The sequence below is a fragment of the Electrona antarctica genome (genome assembly GCF_951216825.1).
Source record: "Electrona antarctica genome assembly, chromosome: 10".
Lineage (NCBI taxonomy): Eukaryota > Metazoa > Chordata > Actinopteri > Myctophiformes > Myctophidae > Electrona > Electrona antarctica.
Window position 1 is genome coordinate 14,523,488 of NC_136791.1, and position 24,492 is coordinate 14,547,979.

The window sequence follows — 24,492 nt, forward strand, 5'->3', positions numbered from 1 at the left end:
CCAGTGGTGTAAAGTAACTATAGTGCAAATGAGTACAATTTTGAGGTACTTTTTACTTTACTGGAGTATTTCCAATGTTGCTTACTGCTTACTCGACTACATCTCAGAGGCAATTATTATACTTTTACTCCAATACAAATTTGTTTTTAAACGTTTGTTACTTTGTAGATTTTTGATACATTACCCACTTAGCCCTATATACATTTTGGCCATTTGAATGGCCAAAATGTAGTACTTTCTACTTTTTGTACATACTGTATGAGTACAATAAAAAAAATGTACTTTAACTCAAGTACATTTTTAATTCCAGACTTTTTACTTGTAAGTTGTAACAGAGTATTTCTACAATGCAGTATTGATACTCTTACTTCCTTCCACGCGATACGTCCAACCGGGGAAACTCACCCCCTTGTCTGGTGAAAAGAAGCGGCTTGGACTCCTCATGCATTGAAGTGTAGCGCCCAGGATTACACTAGACAATATAACACTCGGTGAAAAAAGAATCTAATAATAAAAAAGTACATATGAGCATATGAGTACCTTTTCCACCACTGCCCTGTCCCTATAGACTGAGCATTTGCCTCCTCTGGGAACAGAGGGAATCGCAGTGTACTGTATATAGATTCCACAGTGGAGCACGTTGTACCTGTACCGTGAATGTGGATATAACAAAACCTTCAATTAAATCCCATGCTCTCTTTTCCTTTTTGTCTCTCTTCCTCCGTTCATCATCCTTCTTGTGGGGGTTTCAAAGGGATCTTTTGGTCTGCCAGGCCTGAAAGGAGACCCAGGACTGGAGGTGAGTGTCACCATGTCACTGTTGGTTGGGTTGCGAGACCTGTGACGTATGTGGTCAGAGCAGCAGTTAACCTGCTACAGTGCTAGTGACAATACAGTGTTATATACCCTGCTCTGAGAGAGGTTTGCATTGGTAAAACATGTACAGTTAAAACAGTAGATGCTTTTGGCAGTGGACGCCATTTTAAAATGTTTTGTGCCAGGGACCCCCTAAAAGAGAAGATCTAAAGCTTGTGTTAAAAAAATGTAAAATATTCAAAATATTTCCAACACTTCAAAGACATTTCTATCACACGTTCCTCACGTCCCCCCTAAATAAATAAATTGCTGATGTACAAGCTTGCAGCAAGGCACACGGTTTTTGGTTTTTGAGAACATTTAGTAGCCTATATATAGCTAAAATATAAAAAGGCACAGATACATAATACATTAAACTGGACATGAGCATGGCATGTGTGTAAACCTAGAACTGCACAATGACATATTTGGCATAAATTACTGATTAATAAGTGCGTTGCACAGCAGGGTCAGTGTGTCGCTAATTAAAGACTACTAATTAAAAAGTCAATTGGAAGTCAAGTCAGTCGGCGTACCTGGCTGGGCCAACACTGCAAAGCTTCTGTACCGCGACTGCTAAACAAGGATAACCCATTGAAACCGGAAAAGCATCCGTGGCATTTTAGATATTAGAGTTGGGTATTGTAAAATAGCAGATATACAAGTTCACAGTGTATCACTACTGTATGAGCTTGTACATCTGCGATTTTTGAGTCTGTCTGTCTGTCTGTCTGTCTGTCTGTCTGTCTGTACCATCGCAATACCGCTGTATGGCTCTGTTGAGCAGCGTCACACACACACACACACACACACACACACACACACACACACACACACACACACACACATTTTTGGGTATTTTTATATAAAAAGTCCATAAAATCGAATTTTTATTACTTCCTGAAAACGAAAACGTACTGCGTGATGACGTGTCGAGGCCCACATCAATAAAAGCCAATAAAAATGAAGCTCACCCGTTTGATTCCCATTGCTGCATCATCCTCCAAACACAGCTGGTTTTTATGACAAACTACTCATCTTAATCATCACGCTAAAATATGTATATAGGTTGTGTATAGGTTAGAAATAATCCCCTGGCACTTTGTTTACAAACGACACTGCACGTGAGAGGAAGTCACAGACTTAACGTCCCATAGCCTGGAGGGATGTGATGCTTTGATTGGTTCAGAAACTGAGGTCCTAGCGTTTGAGGCTGAAACTTCAAAATAAAATGCCCACCGCTTCCGTTTCATCACGTCTTTAATCTACCAGGCCGAAGGCATGGGGAGAGAGTATGTTTTGCACTCCGTCCGTCCGTGTGTGTGTTCGTCCGTGTGTCCGTCCGTGTGTCCGTCCGTCCGTTACCAACTAATCTCCGGCACCGTTAACCCGGTCATTGCCAAACTTTGCACACACACTCCCTAGATGCCAACATTGAACCTTTCCAGAAAAGCTTGTTATAGCGCCACCAGGAGGCCGACTTTTGTAAAACAATTTTTCTTATATTACTCCTCCAGATTTTGTCCAAAAATCCCGCAAATCATTACACAGTATCTCTATAGTCATGTGCTCAAGACGGATCTGTCCGATATTTCATATTCCATCCAAATTGGCTAACATTGGCTTTCAAAGTTTGCAGGATTGGCCCGTTTTGAACAAAAAGCCTAAAATCTTGAACGCGGCGTGCAAATTACGTGAAATCTTTCACACACCTACTAGGCTGAGGAATATATCCCACCCTTTTCACATTGGCCTGTTATAGCGCCACCAACAGGTGGATTTTTGCAAAACACATTTTTGGAACAAAATGCCTCAAACCATCCAATTGCCATCAAAGGCGTAAGAACAAATGGCACCCTTTTCACATTGGCCTATTATAGCGCCACCAGGAGGCCACAACCTGACCTGGCCTGGTGGAGACCTGTGCCCCGAGGGCACTTTTTCTAGTTGAAAATCTTTTGAAAAATCTTGAATGTACAGTATGAGAACTACTGGTTTAGAAAGCATTAGAATGGGCCTGAGGTCTTAATGGGATAAATAAAACCCAAGTATTGGATCTCTTCTTTCTTTTTCTTCACTTTCCAGGGGAAAGAAGGACCACCTGGCACCATTGGGCTCCCAGGGCACCCTGGAGAACCGGTAAGAATACAGACACAACCTTAGCTTTCAGCTGCTTGTCAAACCTTGCATCCACTCCTTGCTTGATCTGGTTGGTTGCTGTTTTCCTCCCAACGCCGTCTGCCAGATACAAAGAGGGAAGACCTTAATACATTACGACGGCAACTATCCACACGTTTCTTAGTGATTTATTCCATTGACTTTCAATTAATCTGATAGTCAAATAGTTAAAAAATATAAATATTTGTTGTTTTGATATCAACATATCGATTAACCGCCCTAAGCGTTATTTTTTTTGTGTGGTGCATGTGTAATTATTTGGGGGGAATTCGTTTGACTTAATATAGCCTAATCGATTACATTGATTTGTTTGATTAACTGTCACAGCCGTGGTGTACATACAGGTACTGTACTGACTGTACTCTATCAAGGTTAGGAAAACGTCCAAAAATCCGCCCAAAATTTTCGACAGACGACCGGTAATCAAATTTACGAATTAATTAGTGGAAAGAGGCAAATGTGATCCCTTTATGTGAGGGAACAGAGGCAGAGGAACCCAGTCTGTTCTCGGCACCTGCTGCAGTAATGAGCATCTGTCTTTATCCCGCTGACACCGGGAAAGCATCCGTGGTATATTTTAGATTCCCAAAAATGTGCAGATGTACAAGCTGGCGTACAAGCCATGATGTGAGCTTGTAAATCTGCTTTGAGAAAAAGAAGGCATTTTAATGGGCAGTATTATGCGTGTCTTAAGTACCAGGTCTTATTACTTAACTTACGACCTGGAGGTGTGATCAATGCCATTTGGCTATTCTGAGTGGCCAAACAGCATTGACCACGCCTCCAGGTATTAAGTTAAGTAATAAGACCTGGTACTTAAGACACGCATAATACTGCCCAATATTGTGTTGAATGGGCCATTGACGGCTCCGGTCTGAATGGGTTATTCAAAAAGCAAGGGAGGGAAAAATAGGAGCGTTTCATAAATCCTGGCTTGGGGGAATGATGTTGGAACAGAACAGGCGGCTGAAGCTGCCAGAAGGAAGAGGAGAAGGAGGAGGAGGAGATTAAATGTGTGCTGAGAAGAGGAGGATGAAGGTGCTTCTGGTGATATAGATGTCTCTCTTTTCCCTCCACTCTATCTCCAGGGCTCACCGGCCGAACCAGCGGCGTCTGGGAGAGACGGCCCGAAAGGAGAGAAGGTTAGTGCTGTATGTAGACCAGTGGTCCTCAACCTGTAGGTGGGGAGACGGGACCCCCCCCCCGCACATGATCTTGTAGGGGGTCCCCAGGTGACAGTGAAGTGGCAATTTAAGGACTTTTAAGACCCTTGTAATACCTAAAGAAAGAAAAGAAAAGGTTACTGCTTCAAAAGTAGTCAACAAACTATACTATAGAAACTGGTCAAACATTGGCCAAATTGTCAAATAATCTCTGAAAATAAATGGCTGATCTACAAGCTCAAAACGCCTTGCGTTATGAGCTTGTTGCTATTTTCACAATATTTATATGTGGGTCCGAGCCAAAGAAAACGTAATGCCTCGATCACATCTTATATTCCAAGTGCTTGTCAGGGTGGGGGGTCCCCAGTTCAATTATGATTATTTTGGGTAGTCCCCTATTCAAATATGATTATTTTGGGTGGTCCCCAGTTCAAATATGATTATTTTGGGGGTCCCCAGTTCAAATATGATTATTTTGGGGGGTCCCCAGTTCAAATATGATTATTTTGGGTGGTCCTCAGTTCAAATATGATTATTTTGGGGGGTCCCCAGTTCAAATGTGATTATTTTGGGGGGTCCCCAGTTCAAATATGATTATTTTGGGGGGTCCCCAGTTCAAATATGATTATTTTGGGTGGTCCTCAGCTCAAATATGATTATTTTGGGGGGTCCCCAGTTCAAATATGATTATTTTGGGGGGTCCCCAGTTCAAATATGATTATTTTGGGTGATCCCCAGTTCAAATATGATTATTTTGGGTGGTCCCCAGTTCAAATATGATTATTTTGGGTGGTCCCCAGTTCAAATATGATTATGTTGGGGGGTCACGGCCTAAACAGGTTGAGAACCACTGCTGTAGACTTCAAAATGAAGTTCTTACCTCAGAGGCAGGAAAAAAAGGAAAAACATTGTCGCTGTCTGGCGGAAACCTGGATATGACATCCATCATATCTAATTGATGGATATGGGCGCTCAGATCGCTGAACTAATAGGATCCACCGCCTTGTACTCGCCGGCGCCCGCCCTCGCCCCTCTAGACCAGAACTCACACAGGCTACTAGATTGGTCTACTTTTGCCTCCTTTGCCCCACACTCTTGAAACAGGACATTCATTTACGAGAAATAAATTATAAAAACGTTGATTTGACGTTATGGTGATACGGCGTTTCTGCCCGACAGCTATGCTGTTTTATGACAGGTTGTGAACATATTCAGATTACTAACCCCAGCGTGTGTTTTATTACAGGTCGTGAAGATATTCAGATTAGTAACCCAGCGTGCTATTTTCAATAACGCTGTAACTTTACCTCTCTGTGGTTGATGTCTCTTGACTACTCTGTTATTTATATAAATTAGTTTTAGCAGGCAGGACTTCCAGCACAATCTGTGCCAGTGGAAGAAGTGTTACTGTAAGTGGAGTTGCTTGTTTGATAGGGTGCTGGCACCTGTCATAATATAGGGATTATTAATCAAGATGCCCCACCCACCAGAGTTCCCCGCTGCTCCAGGGTAGAGAAATACACTTAAAAGTACACCATCATCCCTCATCCGTCTAAAAAATAATAAAAAATAATAAAAAATAAAAAATAAAATCTCTGTTATCATTACTCACATTGGTTCTGATCAAAGAGAAGGTTCCGTCCGCCTCTACGGTAGAGAGTCATTGTCAGAATGAGAAATAATTTATTTATGATCAAAGGACGAGCAAGTATATACATATATATTACATGGAAGAGGCGCTCGAAAGTTGGACTTCTGCGTCTGTAGTGAGAAAGTTCATTTGGTGAAAGTAATTTGAGATTATTAAATGTTCCAATTTCGTAAGTGCCAAAAAGATGTAACTTACGCTAGAAGACGAGAGGTAAGGTGAGACAGAGGAAGTAAGGCTGACAAGCTGGACACTTTGACTCGAATAATGGGAATCAGGACTTGGGGCTGACTGGAATGCTTTAAGACTGAACTTCACTTGAGACCTGATTAGATTTGACGACTGTAGCAATTGTTTATCCAAAGAAATATGCGACTTTAAAAAGAATCACGTTTTTGTCTTTCAGTAGTGTTTGTTCGAAGTAACCTTGGGCACTCATGGCTGGGCATGCACTGCCAAACCGGCTTGATATTCAATTAGGAGGCTGGGCAGAGCTAGAGACTTGAGACTTGGACTCAACTCTTGGACTTGGACTCAAGAGAGTTGGACTCGACTTGGACTTGTACCAAAAGACTTAAAAGACAGATCTGACAGATCTGCCACGTTTAACAAACTACAAACGAATACATGCACCGGTGCTGGGCATATCACCAGCTCATGTGAGCTGTGATTGGACAAGCCATCTCCTTCCAACCTACTGATATGCAAACGTGATTTTCTTCTTCTCCACTAGCCTCTGTGTGTTTGTGTGTGTGCACAACACAATATTCCCAGGTCTGCTGGGGAAATTTCACCTATAATAATCTGGCATTCTGTCAGAGAGAGATGCCCATGATCTATGTAGCCTCCAGGCCACAGCTTTTCTGTCAGTCCAACTGTCTTGTCTGTCTGTCTGCCTGCCTGTCTGTATGTCTACAGGGCGATTCTGGGGGTGTGACTGGACCCCCGGGCCTACCTGGACTTAAAGGCGAGCCTGGAGAGACTGTACCTGGACATCTGGTGGGTACAGAAGCATATCTTACTTTATACTGTATTTGTTTATTTCAACGGGACAAAGCATATTAATGGTCATTACAAATAAATGCAATGTAAATTCACCAGATTTTGCAAAGATGCTTTGGATTTTCAGCCGCAGTCTCCACACAAAACATAAAAACTAAACAGGCAGGCAGTGAAGCAACATTACACTGCGAGACAAAGCATAAAAACATACATACAAGAAACAATCTACAAGGTATATTCATTTTCTGACCTTGTTAGCTTCTGCCCCAAAGCTCCGGGCTACACAGATCACTATGTCCAAACAAGTACTGGTCAAGACATCATAGGCTTTACTGTTTTGATAGGAACACACATGCTGTGACCAGGCGGTGGCCAAACGTGGTTTTTCAAAGAGGGACATTTTTGAAAATATTAAAAATTCATTCGGGCCGACTACATCTGCAGTCACACGCAGTGGTGGAGAAAGTACTCACATGTTTTTACTTAAGTAAAAGTATCAATCAATCTATCATCTATCTATCAATATAGAAATACTCTGTTACAAGTAAAAGTCCGGAATTCAAAATGTGCTTGAGTAAAAGTATTGGCAAAACTAATAATTGAAAACAATAAATAAAAAACAATTATACAATAAAATGAAAATAGCCTTTCTCACAAGGAACAAACAAGATAAGAACCCTTACAACTTCTACAGAGAATTAACCTATCTGCCCGGGTTAATTTCAAAACACTCTGCAACCATGGTGTATGAATTTCACATGACTATTACCAGCGGGCCATACATAATACATAGCGAGAAGGAGGCTGGGGGGGCTGTATAAAATCTGTCCTCGTGTTATGATTCGCTCCCGGGGCGGACTTTGGACATGTCTGCTGCACACACACACACACACACACACACACACACACACACACACACACACACACACACACACACACACACACACACATACATCACGCAGTAAATTCGGCGTGGACAGGCGGAGCATAGATCAGGTGTAAACAGCTGGGACGGCAGCAGACAGCGCTGAACGGGACCACCTCCCGCCAGCTGCCTCTCTGCCATGACATTATGGAGATGCAATACCATTAACTCAGCCACCATTGGATATAACCTCAGCCTGGGTATAATCACCTATCTGTTCCCATTTTGGGTCTCATGGCTGTCGAGGCACTCTCTTTTATGGAGCATGCGTTGCATACCGACGCTGTCCCGCAGAAACCTTGTATGGCCATATTTCCTTTCTATTTTATTTATTATAACTTTTTCGGTAAATGAATGCCCTCTACTCAAACAACACCATTGTGAGCTTGTAGATCTGCTATTTTCAATTCCGAAGAAACATTCTGAAAGTGAAAATGCAACAAATTCTGTGGGTTTAACCGAAGTATTTAACTGAAAAAGTGGATCAACAAGAACGTGTGACTAAATAACTACATTGGATCCATTGAAACCAGTGTTCTTTTTCCACATTTCCAGAAAAGTTTTTGACATACAAGGTTTCCGCCCTGACGGCGACGCTATAGAAGTGTTTCATTTATTCCGGATACAACGCCACAGCCTATGTGCACCCACGGCCTACTCGGTCTATGTGCACCCACGGCCTACTCGGTCTATGTGCACCCACGGCCTACTCGGTCTTGGTTCGACACAGCCACACTTCCACCTTTCAATCACAAATAAGTACATTACCCTGGCGTCGGACAGTCGTGTTTGTTTGTATTTGGAGGCGCTAAACTGCACATTAAGCGTGACAGCGGACCTACTCATCATTGTGCTGTGGATAATGTGCTCAGTTCAGTGCGGAGTAACAAGGGAAAGGTCGCATTCAGGCAGAATGTTTAAACCTTTTTAATGTGCTTCTGCTCGGTGAGAATGAGAGTTAGATGGGGACAGAAGGGCAGCCTGCGCCCGCGTGCGTGCTGTCTGAATGTGCGTGCGTGCGTGCGTGCGTGCGTGCGTGCGTGCGTGCGTGCGTTCGTGCATTCGTGTGTGCATTCGTGTGTTGTGTGTGTCAGTGTGTGGGTGTGTATTTCAGATAAGCCAGTATAGGCACTCTGGGTAGTGGGTACATAGTTAGACAGAGTTGTTAGAATGAAAACAAATCCACGCTCTCTCCCATAAGCGAACGTCTGTAACTGTGACCTATAGTTTTTACATCCAACAATCTCCTATAGTCGGGTGCTTTGTAGTCTTAAGAAAGTCTGAAGAATGCCATTTAAGGCAAGGCAGGGCAAGTTCAATTTGTATAGCACATTTCAACAACAAGGCAATTCAATGCACTTTACATAAAACATTAAGCAAAGGAAATGCATTACAAAGGGATATTTGAATTTAAATCTAAAAAAGGGAAGAAGTTATACACCTACTGTATCTCCTTAATTGGAAACACCTATTTGGGACATAGAGCAAAACAACACGTACAAGAACCAGTGGTTCTGGATTTGGAGTCCATGCAGGGAGCGCCAAATGTCTTCCCTGTCTTCGGGCATCTTTAATGAATCCACCATCTGTTTATCTATGTCCATTATTTACCAGCAGTCTCCTTCTATTCCAAAATACCTGCAAAGGTTTCAGGCTTCATGTCATCAGAGAACCAATTTACTCAGCTTTCAAAGGAGCGATCCTGACACATTGTCTATTATTATTGTCTATTGTCTATTGTCTGAATTCATCTCAAAGACACACGCGTGGACAGGTGATCATCACATCGTGAAAATGACGACTGCATTTTCTCTAACCCGTGTTGTATTTTCTTTCTGTAGGGAGAGGACGAGAGTACATCCTTTGTTTATTTATTTACCAAACTTCAAAAAACGCTGCCGTAGGTCGAATCTGACTTCCCAGAGGCTAATTTACATTGTGCAATGTATAGGACTTGTAACACTAATACATGCTGACCGCAGAAATCAATGTCCACGTCCTGGAAGTGAGCGGTAAATAATGCTTACAAGTATCCCCCTCGATCCCAATCAGGGGGCTTTTTTTGTGTGGCATAGCATTATTGTTCTTGTCTTTCTACATGGAAAGTATTGAACAGGGGGCTCATACGGTGTTTGCAATGCGGTATATTCAGACCGCACAGTGGACTGTACTTCAGACACATTCAATATATTCCAATTTAACCCATTCTGGGCGGGAACCCCTTTTGGTGTTTTAACTAAGCATTATGTTATACTTTAGCTATTGAAAAATAGCAGATCTACAAGCTCATAGCGCGCCACCGAGTGGCGCGCTATGAGCTTGTAGGTCTGCTATTTTTGAAAAATCGTAAAAATGCAGCACAAATCTTTGAATATATATTCTTTCAGAGCAAACGTTTTTTTTATTTCGACGTCAGGCCTACATGGGTTAAATTCCTGCAGCGGTGGAACAGTCTCAAAGTGAATAGCTGATGTATGGGGCCGCATTATGCCGCATTGTGATGATGATTTCTTCCCGCTGTTTTTTTCGCAGGCCGACGGGGGGCTGTCTGTCCCCAGAGGATCGCGTGGGCCTAAGGTAGGATCCCCTACAGTGATGGAAATGAGCCAATGCAAACCAACCAAAAAGTCTGCCACAAAAATTGCATATTCTAAAGTTGTACGAGCGGAATGGTAATGCGGGTGGGAGTGTGGATCCTCTGCAGAACTTTCTTCACGTCCGTTGGAGGGCTTGTTTTATACTCTGCTGAGCAGTGCCGGTGTTGCGGGCCCGAAAATGGCCGATCTACAAGCTTGCAGCGCGTCGCGTTGTGATCTTGTACATGGGCGATATATTCTAAGCGCGACACTGCCGCACAGCCCAGTAGAAAATAGGGTCAAAAGTGCCAGGAGAACTAATAGACAAATGTCATTAATTTCAAATATGTTAATTGATGCAGTGGGGCCACCCTGAGTAATGCCATGTCACATTTGAATAAACGCATTACTCAGAATTGACGGGCACAAGTTCAAAATGTCGTTAGTGAGCTACTACGGTAATAACATTGTAAAGTTAGATGAAGTTGAGTTGAAACTGAGTTCAGGCATAGTTTGCTATTGGCTGTACAGCTACGGTACTTCTTCAGCCCAGTGGGAGTCCAGCAGAGAGAGAAATGATGATATTGTGACAGCGTGTGTGCAATGTCAATGAAACAGCTCAGTTCTTCACCAAAGGTTTGCCATTATCTTTGCTTTGGAGCAATCAAATTGCAAACTTCACTTGGCTGAGGCACAATCTGAAAACGTATTTTTACTGCAAAGACTCTGTGCATTCTATGCACGTTCTCTACTCTCTCTCCCTCTCTCTCTCTCTCTCTCTCTCCCTCTCTCTCTCTATCTCTCTCTATCTCTCTCTCTCTCTCTCTCTCTCTCTCTCTCTCTCTCTCTCTCTCTCTCTCTCTCTCTCTCTCAAAACTAATATTTATCTTGTGAGGACAAGGAAATTTGTATTTGTATACAAGGGTTCCCAAACCTTTCAGGTCGCGACCCCCCCCAAATATTCACATTTGAACTGGGGACCCGCCACCCTGACAAGCACTTGGAATTGTATAGCATTACATTTAGTTCCACAGATAAATATTGTGTAAATAGCCAAACTACATGCTCACAACGCCTCACTGTGAGGCGTTGTGAGCTTGTAGATTGGCTATTTTCACAATGTTTGCCCTTTGTTATGTAATATTTGGCCAATTTGGTATTAAAAAGGCCTTAAGAGATAAGATACCTTTTATACACTTAGTTACGGTACAGCCAGGCTACCGTATGTTGGTTTGTTTACGGTTGAGTGAGAAATCAAGGTTGCACGTTAAGCAAACCATCTGGGGACCCCCCCAAAATAATTTGGGGACCCCCCCCTCGGGAACCATTGCTGTACTAGTAGCTCTATGCAAATGGTTGAATTAATTCTGGTGTATCATTAAAACTCCTGTTGTGTCTCTTGTCATGGTGTCAGGGGGAGAGAGGGGTCCCGGGGCTGCCAGGAGACCATGGTGAGAAGGGGGAACCAGGGGACAGCATCGTCGGCCCCCCAGTGAGTACAACACCGTACGGACCACCCTTCATTTTACCACACGCCCTTCCCAAACCGTTTCAGCTCAACACCCAAAGGATCATTTTGGTGTCTCCTGGGACTTACAAACTTACAAACAAAATTACGTTATGAATTTATAACTGAGATGCTGCATGATCTCAAGGGGCTGTCTGATTAATTTCAACTTTAAGTAATAAAACCTTTTCAAACATGGCAGACCCAACTCAATTAGCCTTCGCTAAGTCCCTCCCTAACCCGTCCTTGTCCAATAGGCTCGTTAGCAGCGAGGAGACAAGACAAGCTGTCCTTCTCCCCCATTGAGATGCATGTTCAATGACGGGATTAATAATCGATCATTTCGTTAGCAAAACCTTCAAAATGTCTTCTAAATCTAGTCAACCAGGCCTGCAGTAGGCTATGCACTGGACAAATGTGCATGACATTATTTCAATGAACTAGAAATGTGAGGAAATGATGAGAAATCAACTTTTAACGACCATGTTGCAAGGTAAGACTACGGTCATTAGTATTATTGCCATCACCTGGGTGGGTCAGTCATGTAACTTTCTCGACGTTAAGCTGTGTACTGTATGTGTTCAACAACACAGCCATGCAAAATAACACTGACAGCTATGAGGTGTCGAAAGATTGGCATTGGACAATCGCTTTTTGAGGTGGGATTTAGCGAAGGGCTAATTGCATTTCCAAAATAATAAATGGCCGATCTACAAGCTGTTTACGCTATTTTCACTATTTCTTAAACGTTTTGGATATTATTATTATTATTATTATTACCCTTATTATCATTATTATTATTATTATTATTATTATTATTATTATTATTTATTTTTCTTCAGTTTTTTGTTAATTTTAAATATAGGAAACAAACTATTCACAACCCATAAAAATGGTTGCATGACCCAAAAATGGGTCCCGAGTCCATAGTTTGGGAAACACTGCTCTACCATACTTTGACATTTGTATGAATCTTTTGAGGTTTCCTGCCGGATCGAGAGGCTCAAAAGGTGTTGAGTGTCGCCCTGCGTTGCCGTTTGAAATACAGGCGTTGTAAAATACAGAGAATCAATAGAGCAGAAGGTGTCTTAACACTACTTTATTGGATCCGGGGTGCTGAAGGAAACAATGGTTTTAACAATGTTGTGTGATGTTTCCTTAGGGTCTCATGGGATCTGCAGGAAAGCCTGGAATTGAGGTATGTGGGGTGGAAAACCTATATGTCTGAATCTGCTGATTCACAAAAAAAGGCAGTTCATTCGGTGTCTATTGTTTTATTAGGATCCCCATTGGCTTTTGCCTTGACAAAATTGTGCTAGTGTTCCTGGGGACCGCCAGAGATAAACATTTCAACAAAAACATTAATTACATCAGCTTTATAATCACTATAATCTAAATAAAAATACAAAATAATGATGCAATAAAAGTAGTACAATTAAAACTAACCCAAACGTATTCTTGCCTACCAGCACCTTCCAACTCTGGATCTGATCTGATCATGGCGATAATGTGTTCATGTTTTCAGGGCCCTCGCGGAACCCTAGGTTTATCTGGCCCTGTTGGACCTTCAGGAAGAGAGGTGAGTGCTATAATCCGCCTATAATCTGCCCTGTTTCAGCATTCTATATTCTGTGGTTTATTGTTGCTACACTGCCTGTCTCTGTGCATTGCAAATAGGACTAAGAGACTCATCGTTGCGCTGAATGATTGTATTGTTATATACAGTAGGCCGGGAAATCGGGTTAAATATTCTGGAAAGGTTTTGGAAAAGTTTTGGAAATTGATTGGTAAAAATGTGTGGGAACCCTGATGAATCCATTAAATCAACTATAGTTTGATTAACCGTTGCGTCTCCTCCTGAAGGGCCCTCCAGGTAGAAGCGGTTCTCCAGGACTTCCTGGACCTCCAGGTGAACCAGTAAGTACTGTGACCCCGTTGAATTTGATATAGTTTTATTCATAGCCTTTTGAATAAAACTCCATTTAGTAGTATTTCAGTCATCTGAAATGTTTTAGTTTGATTCTAGTTTTAGTCGACTAATTCTACAGTTGATTTTGTCGAAGGATATTTGTATTTGCCCCGCCGTGATGGCGTCGTGATGCCTGATTTTACACATGGTTGCATGCTGAACATTGCAGCTCTCAACTGAGCTTGTAGATCTGCTATTTTCAGAGCGCAACCAAGCATAAAATGACTTGTCTTTTAGTTTATTTGTTGATGAAATGGTCAGTCTCAGTTTTAGTGATCATAGCTTAGTTTTTCTTTTGATTTTCGTCAGTGAAAAAAGGTAGACGAAGAAAGTTTTTCGTCATGGTGTCAGTTGACGAAATCAACACTGACTGTGAGCTTTTCCAGTTCTATATATCTGTGGTGCTGTGAACCAGTGGTGGAAAGTAACTAAATACATTTACTTAAGTACTGTACTGTACAGTTTTGAGCTATTTGTACTTTACTCGAGTATTTCCAATTTGCTGAACTTTTACTCCACTACATTTCAGATAAACTCTTATTTGAACACTTTAGTTACTAGTTACTTTGTAGATTTGTATTATTATTTTGAAAATAGCCAATCTACAAGCTATTTTCATTTGAATGTGCCATTTCAAACTTGAAATGGCACATTCTGCATAATGAGTACTTTTACTTTTAGTACTTTAAGTACATTTCGGTGCCTATACTTTTGTACTTTTACTCAAGTAGGCCTACTTAGTTCTATATTGCAGTATTGATAATTTTACTTAGGTAAGATTTGCGAGTGCTTTTTCCACCACTGCTGTCAACACCACTGAGCTTCTTTCAACTACATAACATGATAACAGTCACTTTGGACTGAGCAGGAGGTATAACTCCAATATAATTGCTGGGAGAGTTTGAAGGCTAGTGGCAGATTTCTTTTTTTATGACCAACACCAACTGGCACCACAGACCACAGCACTCTCATGCTAGAATGTGTTAGAAATCTTTGGGCAGGTGTGATACTATACTCACACAAACACACACACACACACACACACACACACACACACACACACACACACACACACACACACACACACACACACACACACACACACACACACACACACTCACTCAAACAAATGTTTGTATTACTATGCCTGTGAGGACATACCAGTGTGCAACCAAGTTAGAAATATAGTAAAACCCTGAATCCTAATAAAATCTGTTTGACCATAAAACTATTTTCTCTCTGCCCGCCACCACAGAGGTTGTAGGACAGGAGCTTTGACCCAAAAGAAATTGCAATAGTTATCGTTCAAGGTTTTTTATTGGTCATCCAAATAGCATCCAAATAGCATATACATTTTGGATCATGGTAAATTCAGGGTTTGAATGTCATTTGTGAAGAAGGCCATAGCCGTCTTCACAAATGTGATGAGGTCATCACAATTGGGCAAACAAACCTTGAATGATTACGATCATTTATTTTGGGTCACGCCCCTTTTTAGCTTAGATTGACTGGCCTATTGTGGGCTCCAATCCACCACGGTGCATCCGGCTTTGTCGAGCATCTACACGAACACAGTTGGCCCGTGTTCGGGGGAGGGAAGCCAGTCAGGGAGTGTGAAAATTTCATGGTCATTGCACGTACTCCTACGGGCTGGGGCGACACCTGTCAGCTGGGAGTGTTGGGCGGGAGGAGTCGGACGAAGACTCTATGTCCTCCTGGTCGGGGCTCCTAACTGGCAAGTGAGCCAGTAGGATACAACATCAGTTACAACAAAGAAATGTGTGTGGAGAGGAATTAATTGGCGTAACGACTAAATTGGGGAAATGGTGGTACAATTTACAATTTAAGCATTTAGCAGATTGGCTACTCTTAAAAAAAGAAGAAAAAAAACATCTCTCGTGATGGAAAATATCCCAATACTATACACACACACACACACACACACACACACACACACACACACACACACACACACACACACACACACACACACACACACACACACACACACACACACACACACACACAAAGTGGTTACTTACAATTTGCACGTGCATCTTTTACTTAATCTTTATCTACTGTGTACAGTATAATGTGTAATGGAACTTTTCTTCTCTCTTTGACAGATTGCCTTGCCAATTATTGGAGACATGGGTACTTTTCTCAAGGTACGTTCTTCATCATCATACAGTAGTTTATGTCAATGAGAAGAGGAATGTAAAACATGTATAAATGCAGTGGTGGACAAAGTACTCAACGAGTCAAAGTATACATACTCCTGGTCAAATACTCAACTGAAAGTTGCTCTGTCAAATGTTGCAACTACTGGAGTATTTGCTTAGTATTCAAAAGTGCAAATTAGAAAGTACATTTCATTTTTTTGTATCAATGCATATCTGTATTAAAAGACATAAAAGAAAAAATATATCCACAAGTTGCATCGTGAGTCGTGACACATTGCGATAGGGCTTGAGTGGTTCATTAAATGTACAACCAGAACCAGGTAGAATGTAAACGTGGTGCTCTATTAGGATGACAGGGAGAGTGGGGAAAATGTGTTCAGAGAATACTGTAAGAACTCCCACAACCTATTAGTCACTGTCCCTTTAATAGCTTATTTGTGATTGTTTTCCAAGCCCTCATAGCAGGCCTCGTTACGTGCCGATAGGAAGTGGAAAGACCTTTCACACCAATTTATTGTGCATATTGAATGAAAAAAAGTTTGAAATTCGAGCCATGATCCGGGTCCTCAAAGGAAATAGGCTCCAAGTAAACAAACAAACAAGCAGTCATAAACAACGTATCAGATTATTGATGATCCCCCCATGGGGAAATCACAGCAGCAACACTGGCGAGAATGAAACACGGCAGAGGTACAGTACAGGTAATAAGAATAAACTTACATTTTAGATTTTTAGGCACGGTTTCACAGTCGGTAGTGCTGTCGCCTCACAGCTAGATGGTCCTAGGTTCGATTCCCGCTGGAGACGCTATGGGCGCTGGGGTCGTGTTCTCTCCTCTGCGTCATCAGTGCCCATACCCGAGGCGGGGTTGGCGAAAAGGCCTTTCTGTGTGGAGTTTTCCTTGTTCTCCCCATGTCCCCTAGGGTAGGTACCCTCACATGTTCTCCCCGTGTCCCCTAGGGTAGGTACCCTCACATGTTCTCCCCGTGTCCCCTAGGGTAGGTACCCTCACATGTTCTCCCCGTGTCCCCTAGGGTAGGTACCCTCACATGTTCTCCCCGTGTCCCCTAGGGTAGGTACCCTCACATGTTCTCCCCGTGTCCCCTAGGGTAGGTACCCTCACAAAAAACATGCAGTAATCCTGGTCTCTATACTACTACTGGAGGAGAAAGGAATAACGTGTTCCTTCCACGCGCTACGTCCGGCCGGGGAAGCCCCCCCCCCGTCAGGTGAAAAGAAGCAGCTTGGACTCCTCATGCATAGAAGGAAGCATGAGGTCAGTCCGCTGCCCCCCCAGGTTGGCAGAGGAAGTGTAGCGCCCAGGATTACATTAGATATTGACACTGAGGCAAAAAATGGGTTGCAAAATTGTGAGATCATTTTCTTTAATTAAAAAAAATATATATAGATTTTGAATGAATGAGTTTACTAACATTATGAACATGGTGTCACGAAATATAAAGAATATACTGTATATCTATCGTCACGTCACTATTGCTTTGATCCAAAAAGCCAGGAAAGTAGGTACTAAAAGAGGCTATTTTAACATAGCTTTTTGAAAGGAATGTTGGGTTATAACTGTGAATAGTTATAGTCCTGAGCAATGCACAGACTGTAGGTGTATAGGTAAAACTAATTGAAATAAAATGATGTCCATTTAAGCCTAAGTGGTAGAGGAGCTAGCATCATGGAGACATGATGACTAGAGTACAGTATATGGTTTTCTGGCCCCTGGCAATGTGCTTAATCAGCACCATGGAGAGAGTCACGGAAACACTGTATATCATCTCCTACACTACAGCACATGAAAGCTGTTTAAATGGAGAAACAAGACACATTCAGTGTATAACCTACACTGCATGAAAAGCTGTTTAAACAGAGAAATGGTCGACTTTAGCCCGAGCTCATTGATTGCTGAGATTGCTGAGACACTACTGCCAAGAGTTGAATCAGAATGAGTCAGCCATTAATACGGAACGTGTGTGTGTGTGTGTGTGTGTGTGTGTGTGTGTGTGTGTGTGTGTGTGTGTGTGTGTGTGTGTGTGTGTGTGTGTGTGTGTGTGTGTGTGTGTGTGTGTGTGTGTGTGTGTGTGTGTGTGTGTGTGTGTGTCTCTCTCTCTCTCTCTCTCTCTCTCTCTGGAAAGGTTTATTGTGTTCATTTCCTTGCATGGCGTATGCTGTAACTATGCTGTGTGTGTAGCCTATCCCATTGGTTCCCAAAGTTTTAATTTCAAGGACCCTCCGTTTGGTTTGCGTACCTTTTTCAAGTGTACAAAATGGAAAATTGGGGGTCCACGTGGTTCCATTTGTAAACTCTCAAAGTTACAGATCCATAAAGGTCCATTTGGATACAGATCCGTAAAGGTCTTGTCAGGAACACCTCAGTATTTGGACCCTTATGCAGAATAACCCAGGCAACAACGACTTGCACTCAAGCACTCTTGTATTTAACTCAGAAAACCCTCCCAGGGCAAATATAACATAAACTCACAATCTCGGGAAACACAGCATTATAATCGAGCAACCTAACCAATAACACAGAGTCCCTAATATACCTTCATACTCATTAACCAAAGTCTCTTCAGCTTAGAAGCACAGGTGGACACAGTCTCACAATCAGCCAGGGGAAGGGAGGCAACAAAGGGGCAAAGTCAGCTGGGAGGCGACCCAGGCATGGCACCCTCGGGCAAGAGTGTGACAGGTCCATTTGGATACAGATCCTTCAAGGTCCATTTGGATCAATAATTCAGCTGTGGGGACCACCTGGAACCCCCTCAAGGACCCCTGGGGGTTCCCGCACTTCACTTTTGGAAATATTTCCCATTCCCGTACAATAGTGGGGTGCCAGTGGCTCAGGAGGTACACCGGCCGCTTGGGAACCGGAAGGTTCCCAGTGTGATCCCGGGCTCCCCCAAGAGTTAGTGTCGAAGTGTCATTGAGCAAGACGCTGAACCCCTAATGGCTCCCGATGTGTAGGTTGGTGCCTTGCATGGTTTCCTCCGCCATCGGTGTATGAATGGGTGTGTGTCTAAATGGGTGAATGTAATGCACAATCTATGTAAAGCACCTTGGATAAAGGCACTATATAAATGCACCATTTACCATTTACGACTTTGAGAACCACTGGCCTGTCTTGGCCCACGCCCCCTACCCCATCGCAGTACTCTCTCTCCAGTCGACCGTAAAACATGCCCGGCCTGCGGGGTTCGGACAGATCCATGCATCACCATGCCATACAGTTTGTCCCGAGAGACACACACAAAAAAAATGCAGTAGCCTCGTGATCATCAATGTCTTCACCACAACTACAGTCTTCTACAGATAATACCATGAGGTCACCTACAGTAGCAGCACCAAACCTGGCACACCGTATTTGTGCCAGTATTTTGTCAATGTATCTTTTCAGACAAAGGAATCACAACTCTGACAAGTACTTATTAGGCAGAAGGTCCCATTTCACAAGTTTTCAAATTAATAAAATGTCTAAAATCCTTTGAAAATAGCAGATTTACGAGCTCCCGAGTAGCAAAGTGACGTGCTGTAAGCCTGTATATCGGCTATTTTCAAATTGCCAAAGTATATAGTGGGTCTGAAATAATTTCTTCAAAGTAACTAGTAACTAAAGTTTTCCAATAATTGTAGTGGCGTAAAAGTACAATATTTGTCTCTGAGATGTAGAAGTAAAAGTACAGAAAATTGGAAATATTCCAGTAAAGTGAAAGTACCTCAAAAAAGTACTTTAATTTAACTTGTCCACCAGTCAGTACTTTTAATCAGTTCAGTCAGATAACTCACACATAGAATGAACCAATATTTTCGAATGTGAATACAACTGTGGATATATTTTATCTTGACATTCAGGCTGATACTTCTACTTAAGTAAAACATGTGAGTACTCTTTCCACCACTGGATGAGTGTGCATGTTTCGGTGCTTCAGATGCCTTGCCTCGTGTCCTTTAGTTTGGGTGATGGATAGTGGCTGTCACGTGCCGGGGGTCACAGGAGGATATCGTCTGCCGGCTGCACTGCAGGTTCCTTGGCGGAAGATCTGTTCAAATGGATGACTTGAAGCATGACGTGCTAGAGAGAGAGAGAGGCCATTTTCATGCCATCAGACAGCGGCAGTCGACTGGCTGGGGATTTTATTCTTCATGGCTAGCGAGTCGTAACGCAGTGGTGTCGCACAACGGGACAGTCTTGTGTAAAGACAGACAAGATAATTTGAGAAATTAGAGATTTCTCCATCAACCTTTTTCCAAGGGCTTTTTCACACAAGAAGTGACAGTAATTCATTTTCAATGAGTGGCGAACAGGAACAGGCGCATGTGGGGAGGCACGGGAAATCTGACAGACGCACTCCCGTGAAACTGTCGCACCTGTCACAACTATTACATAATCAACTAACCGCAATTATTTTTGCATAATCGTCAATCATTTCCACGTTGAAAAATCTTCATACATTTTCAAACATTTTTCCAAAATTGCAGAAATAGCAGATCTACAAGCTTACAACAGGTCACTTTGTGACGTGTTGTAAGTTTGTAGATCAACTATTTTCCGCTATTTTGGAAACATTTTGGAAATAAAAAAATATTAAATGTGTTTGTGATTTAAAGTTTTAGATTTAAGTTATGCGCATCTGCGACAATAGATGAAATGTGTTGAGTTCTTTTATTATTATTTTAAATTGTACTTTAAGTACATTTTGATACAATACTTTTGTACTTTTACTCAAGTAAAATTGAAATTTCCGAACTTGTACTTACAGTATTGATACATAAGTAAAGAAATGTGAGTAGTTTTTCCACTGCTGCTGCTGTCCAAATTATGAATGCTATGATACTTCCAACCATCCGCCCTGCAGTGTCTGTGTAGTCTCTCAGACAGACAGACGTGCAGCTGTTGTCCCTCTGTATCTTTAATGTTTGGTTTTATGACTTCCAGGATCCTTGGAAGGAAGCGTGGTAGAACAAAGGCTGCGTAGATTAACAGCCACATTGTCTCCCAGTTGTATATATACCTTTTATAGTTTGATTCATGTACATGAAGTATCGTCGCTGTTGACTGCAAACCTTGTATGTCCAAAACACAAAGAAAAAAAATACGAAAAGAAATCCAAGATACAAGGTTTCTGCCCGACAGCTCGTCTCCTCCTAGTTAGAGCTCACCACCACCTCTTTTACGGTGAGAAGTGTCAGAGACCGTATCTAGATTGGATTGAGAGAGCAATGATATTTACGATTGTCCCCCATAAATGTCACCGTCAATGAGTTTGACAAAGTTCACCCGTTTCACCAAGACGGGAGACCCTCTTAGAGTGGGTTTGGGATTATTTCAGCTCCTCCGCAGACATTTACGGAACATTTATGTGTCACTCGGGCCATTGTCCTCCACTCAGGGGGATGTGACGCGATGAAGGACACAAATGGCAGTCCACCGCCTCAGCTTGATAAAGTTCTAGATCTGTCACACCGCAGTAAAAAATAGTCAGTGTTCATTAATCCATTTGTAACTCAGAGAGACCCTTACTACGGATCCATTTGGTTACATTTGTACTGGTTTATTTAAATGTATCTGCACGGTAGAATAATATAACTAATGTGCTGTACAATATACAATGTAACAGAATCAGCTTTATTTTCACATGACAGGTTTACTAGTGTAGAGCTGAAATGTGTTTATATGGGGGGGGGGGACAAGGTTAAGGTTAAATATAACACATATAATTACACTGTATTGTTTTTGTACAATATCATAATATAACTAACAGTATAACTGCAGCGATTGGAGGTCCTATTTAGATCCTGTTGCCGGGTAGGACACCTACGAGTTGACACAGATGTACGGTATACCGTATCGCGCGTGAATCTTAACGTGTTGCAGCTTCAAAGCGACCACACGACTGACCATGCATGTGGTCCTGTCTTTGCTTCGACAGAACGCCTGCAGCGTGTGTACGACCAGGGTGCCAGGTCTGCCCGGCCAGAAGGGGGAGAAGGGAGCCCTCGGTGTGGCGGGAGTGGAAGGCTTGGAGGGAGTCAAGGTAGGAGTCGTGTAGTCGTGACTAGCAGTGGGTTCCCTATGGAGACACAGAGAAGCTTAAGAAGGCTTTAAAAAATATCCATGAATTCAAGTCTCCATGGGGTGAGTAATCGATAGAAAGAAAGTTACTTTCGGGGTGAACTACCCCCCGCCCCCTCCCGTCCTTTCTCTGTAAATATACCTTACGATTCTGTGCTTTATTCTAATATATTCTGTATGTATTACTGAGTAGACTTTTTGTGTTAAACTTTTACCATAACCTTTTACAGTACTACCTGTACTGTTAATAATCATGTTAATAAAGTATTCAATGAGTGTTGTATCTGTCCTAATCAGGGTGATCCAGGTGTGAGAGGTCCTTTTGGTAATCCTGGAAAGGAAGGCCCAAAGGTAAGACTAGGATATTATAGCCATCACCCATTATTGACTCCACAGAGGCTGTGATCACATACTGTACATGTTTCATATAGGCCTACATGAGTTATTAACTGTTATTGACTCCACAGAGGCTGTGATCACATACTGTACATGTTTCATATAGGCCTACATGAGTTATTAACTGTTATACACATTACAATGTAGTAAAACGTCTAGGTCTAGCTTTATAAACCTTTTGTACATTCCGTTTATCGGACGATCTTTATCGGCCGGGTCGCACGCACACGCGCGCGTGCATGCGTGCGTGGTTATTTCTCATTACATTCCCAGTTTACTGTTTCAGTGCCCTGGACAGTGGACAATAAAGTGGATTGTTACATAGTGTTGTCTTAACCACATTTGAGGGATCATCGCAAAGAACACATTTATATACCTGTAAGTGTATATGCATAAAACATATCAGCCCATATATCAGTATTTCTTGCTGACTACTGTTCACACTGGCACTAGCGTTCACACTGGCAGATGCAAAAGATACAAAGATGCAAAGCTCCACAGCATATTTGTATCTTTGTATCTTTGTAGCTGAAGTTGAAACCAGCAAAACTTGTTGGTAGCTGTGTAGCTGTTGTAGCTTTTGCACGGATGTATCTTTGTATTCTCATGTCACTGACTTCCGTTGAACATGAATGGTAGACTCTATCTTTGCACATGCCCGTGTGAACACAGCATAATACTGGTGTTAGCGTTGGCCCGAAAAGCGATGAAAGTAAAAAACTTGAAAGCCTACAGTAAGTAGTGCTTGTACAACATATACTGTCCATGCACTCTCCTCTGCGGTGGCCCGGTGGCTGCACAAGCTGTTGCTATGGATACAGTGATATATAACCGTGAAGTAGGCTAAGGCAATTCCAACACATCAGCTGTAAGATTTGGCATTTATATAGATCTCAGTTTCATAGGGCTTCCACACAGCACCTCACAGGTACCGCTTCCCTTCTCTACAGGGAGTAAAAGGAGAACGAGGTTTCCCAGGCCCTATAGGTGACAAAGGAGAGGAGGTGAGTTTAAAAAGTATGCCCTCGTTTTTAGAAACAAAAAGAATGCATTATTCATTCCGCCGTGGGCGCAGGGAAGTCGCACTGAAACTCACATTTAGAAGTAGATTTCTTTTTAAAGACTTCCACGTAATACCTTCTAATTCCTTGTTAAGTCTCCACATTAAGCGTTTGGAAGGGATGCTTTTCAAAAGCTGTCGTGGTGTGGGCGTTCTCATTGGCTCACATGGGAAGAGTGCACGGGGCGACGGTGGCTCAGGGGTAGAGTGGCTGGATGGCAACCGCAAGGTTGCCTGTTCGAACCCGGGCTCCCCCAGAGTTGGTGTCGAAGTGTCCTTGAAGAAGACACTGAACCCCTAATTGCTCCTGATGTGCTGGTTGGTGCCTTGCATGGTTTCCGCAGCCATCAGTGTATGAATGTGTGTGTGAATGGGTGAATGTAATGCACAATCTCTGTAAAGCGCCTTGGATAAAGGCGCTATATAAATGCACCATTTACCATTTTACCATTTGCATGCCACATACTCTAAATGAGGCCATAGCCCATCCCGCAGCGGGCCCAGGTTTTGACATGCTGTCATCCCTTCTTTTTCTGAACATACCTATTTACACGCACATCGACGGTGGGTGCTGGGCCAATAAGGCAATATATGAAAGGAGATGTGGCCTGCACACCGGTTTTAGGCACAGGGTTTACTTTATTTAGCTTAGTGACAAGATTTTGATCTCAACGGATCTTCAGAGGAAGTACTTTTACTGAAAGAAGCTTGGTGTGTATTTTGGGCATGTCATTATTGGCGAATATTTGCGCCTACAAGGTCATGCCCAATATTGGCCAAAAAAAAGCAGATCACGTTGCTATTATAATTATTGATGCATTAAGGTGTAGTTAATGATTATATTTGATATTGCCAATCTCTATCTGCAAAGTAAGTAACTAAATGGAAATGTAGTAGAGTAAAGGGTATAGAGGCCACTTGGGAACCGTGAGGTTACCAGTTCCATCC

The 24,492-nt window shown here is 42.4% G+C and overlaps 1 protein-coding gene across 1 annotated transcript in view; it reads left to right on the forward strand.

Annotated features, from left to right (window-relative positions):
• The window catches only part of LOC306930652 (uncharacterized protein), a 118,416-nt gene that overhangs the window by 51,549 nt on the left and 42,375 nt on the right, over positions 1 to 24,492 (forward strand). Inside the window, exons 8-20 of the mRNA XM_079511725.1 lie at positions 755 to 799; positions 2,941 to 2,994; positions 4,122 to 4,175; positions 6,763 to 6,843; positions 10,304 to 10,348; positions 11,762 to 11,839; positions 13,017 to 13,052; positions 13,380 to 13,433; positions 13,718 to 13,771; positions 15,950 to 15,991; positions 21,946 to 22,050; positions 22,386 to 22,439; positions 23,435 to 23,488. Of these exons, the coding sequence (XP_079367851.1) occupies positions 755 to 799; positions 2,941 to 2,994; positions 4,122 to 4,175; positions 6,763 to 6,843; positions 10,304 to 10,348; positions 11,762 to 11,839; positions 13,017 to 13,052; positions 13,380 to 13,433; positions 13,718 to 13,771; positions 15,950 to 15,991; positions 21,946 to 22,050; positions 22,386 to 22,439; positions 23,435 to 23,488 (756 nt within the window). The remainder of the gene's footprint in view (positions 1 to 754; positions 800 to 2,940; positions 2,995 to 4,121; positions 4,176 to 6,762; positions 6,844 to 10,303; positions 10,349 to 11,761; positions 11,840 to 13,016; positions 13,053 to 13,379; positions 13,434 to 13,717; positions 13,772 to 15,949; positions 15,992 to 21,945; positions 22,051 to 22,385; positions 22,440 to 23,434; positions 23,489 to 24,492) is intronic.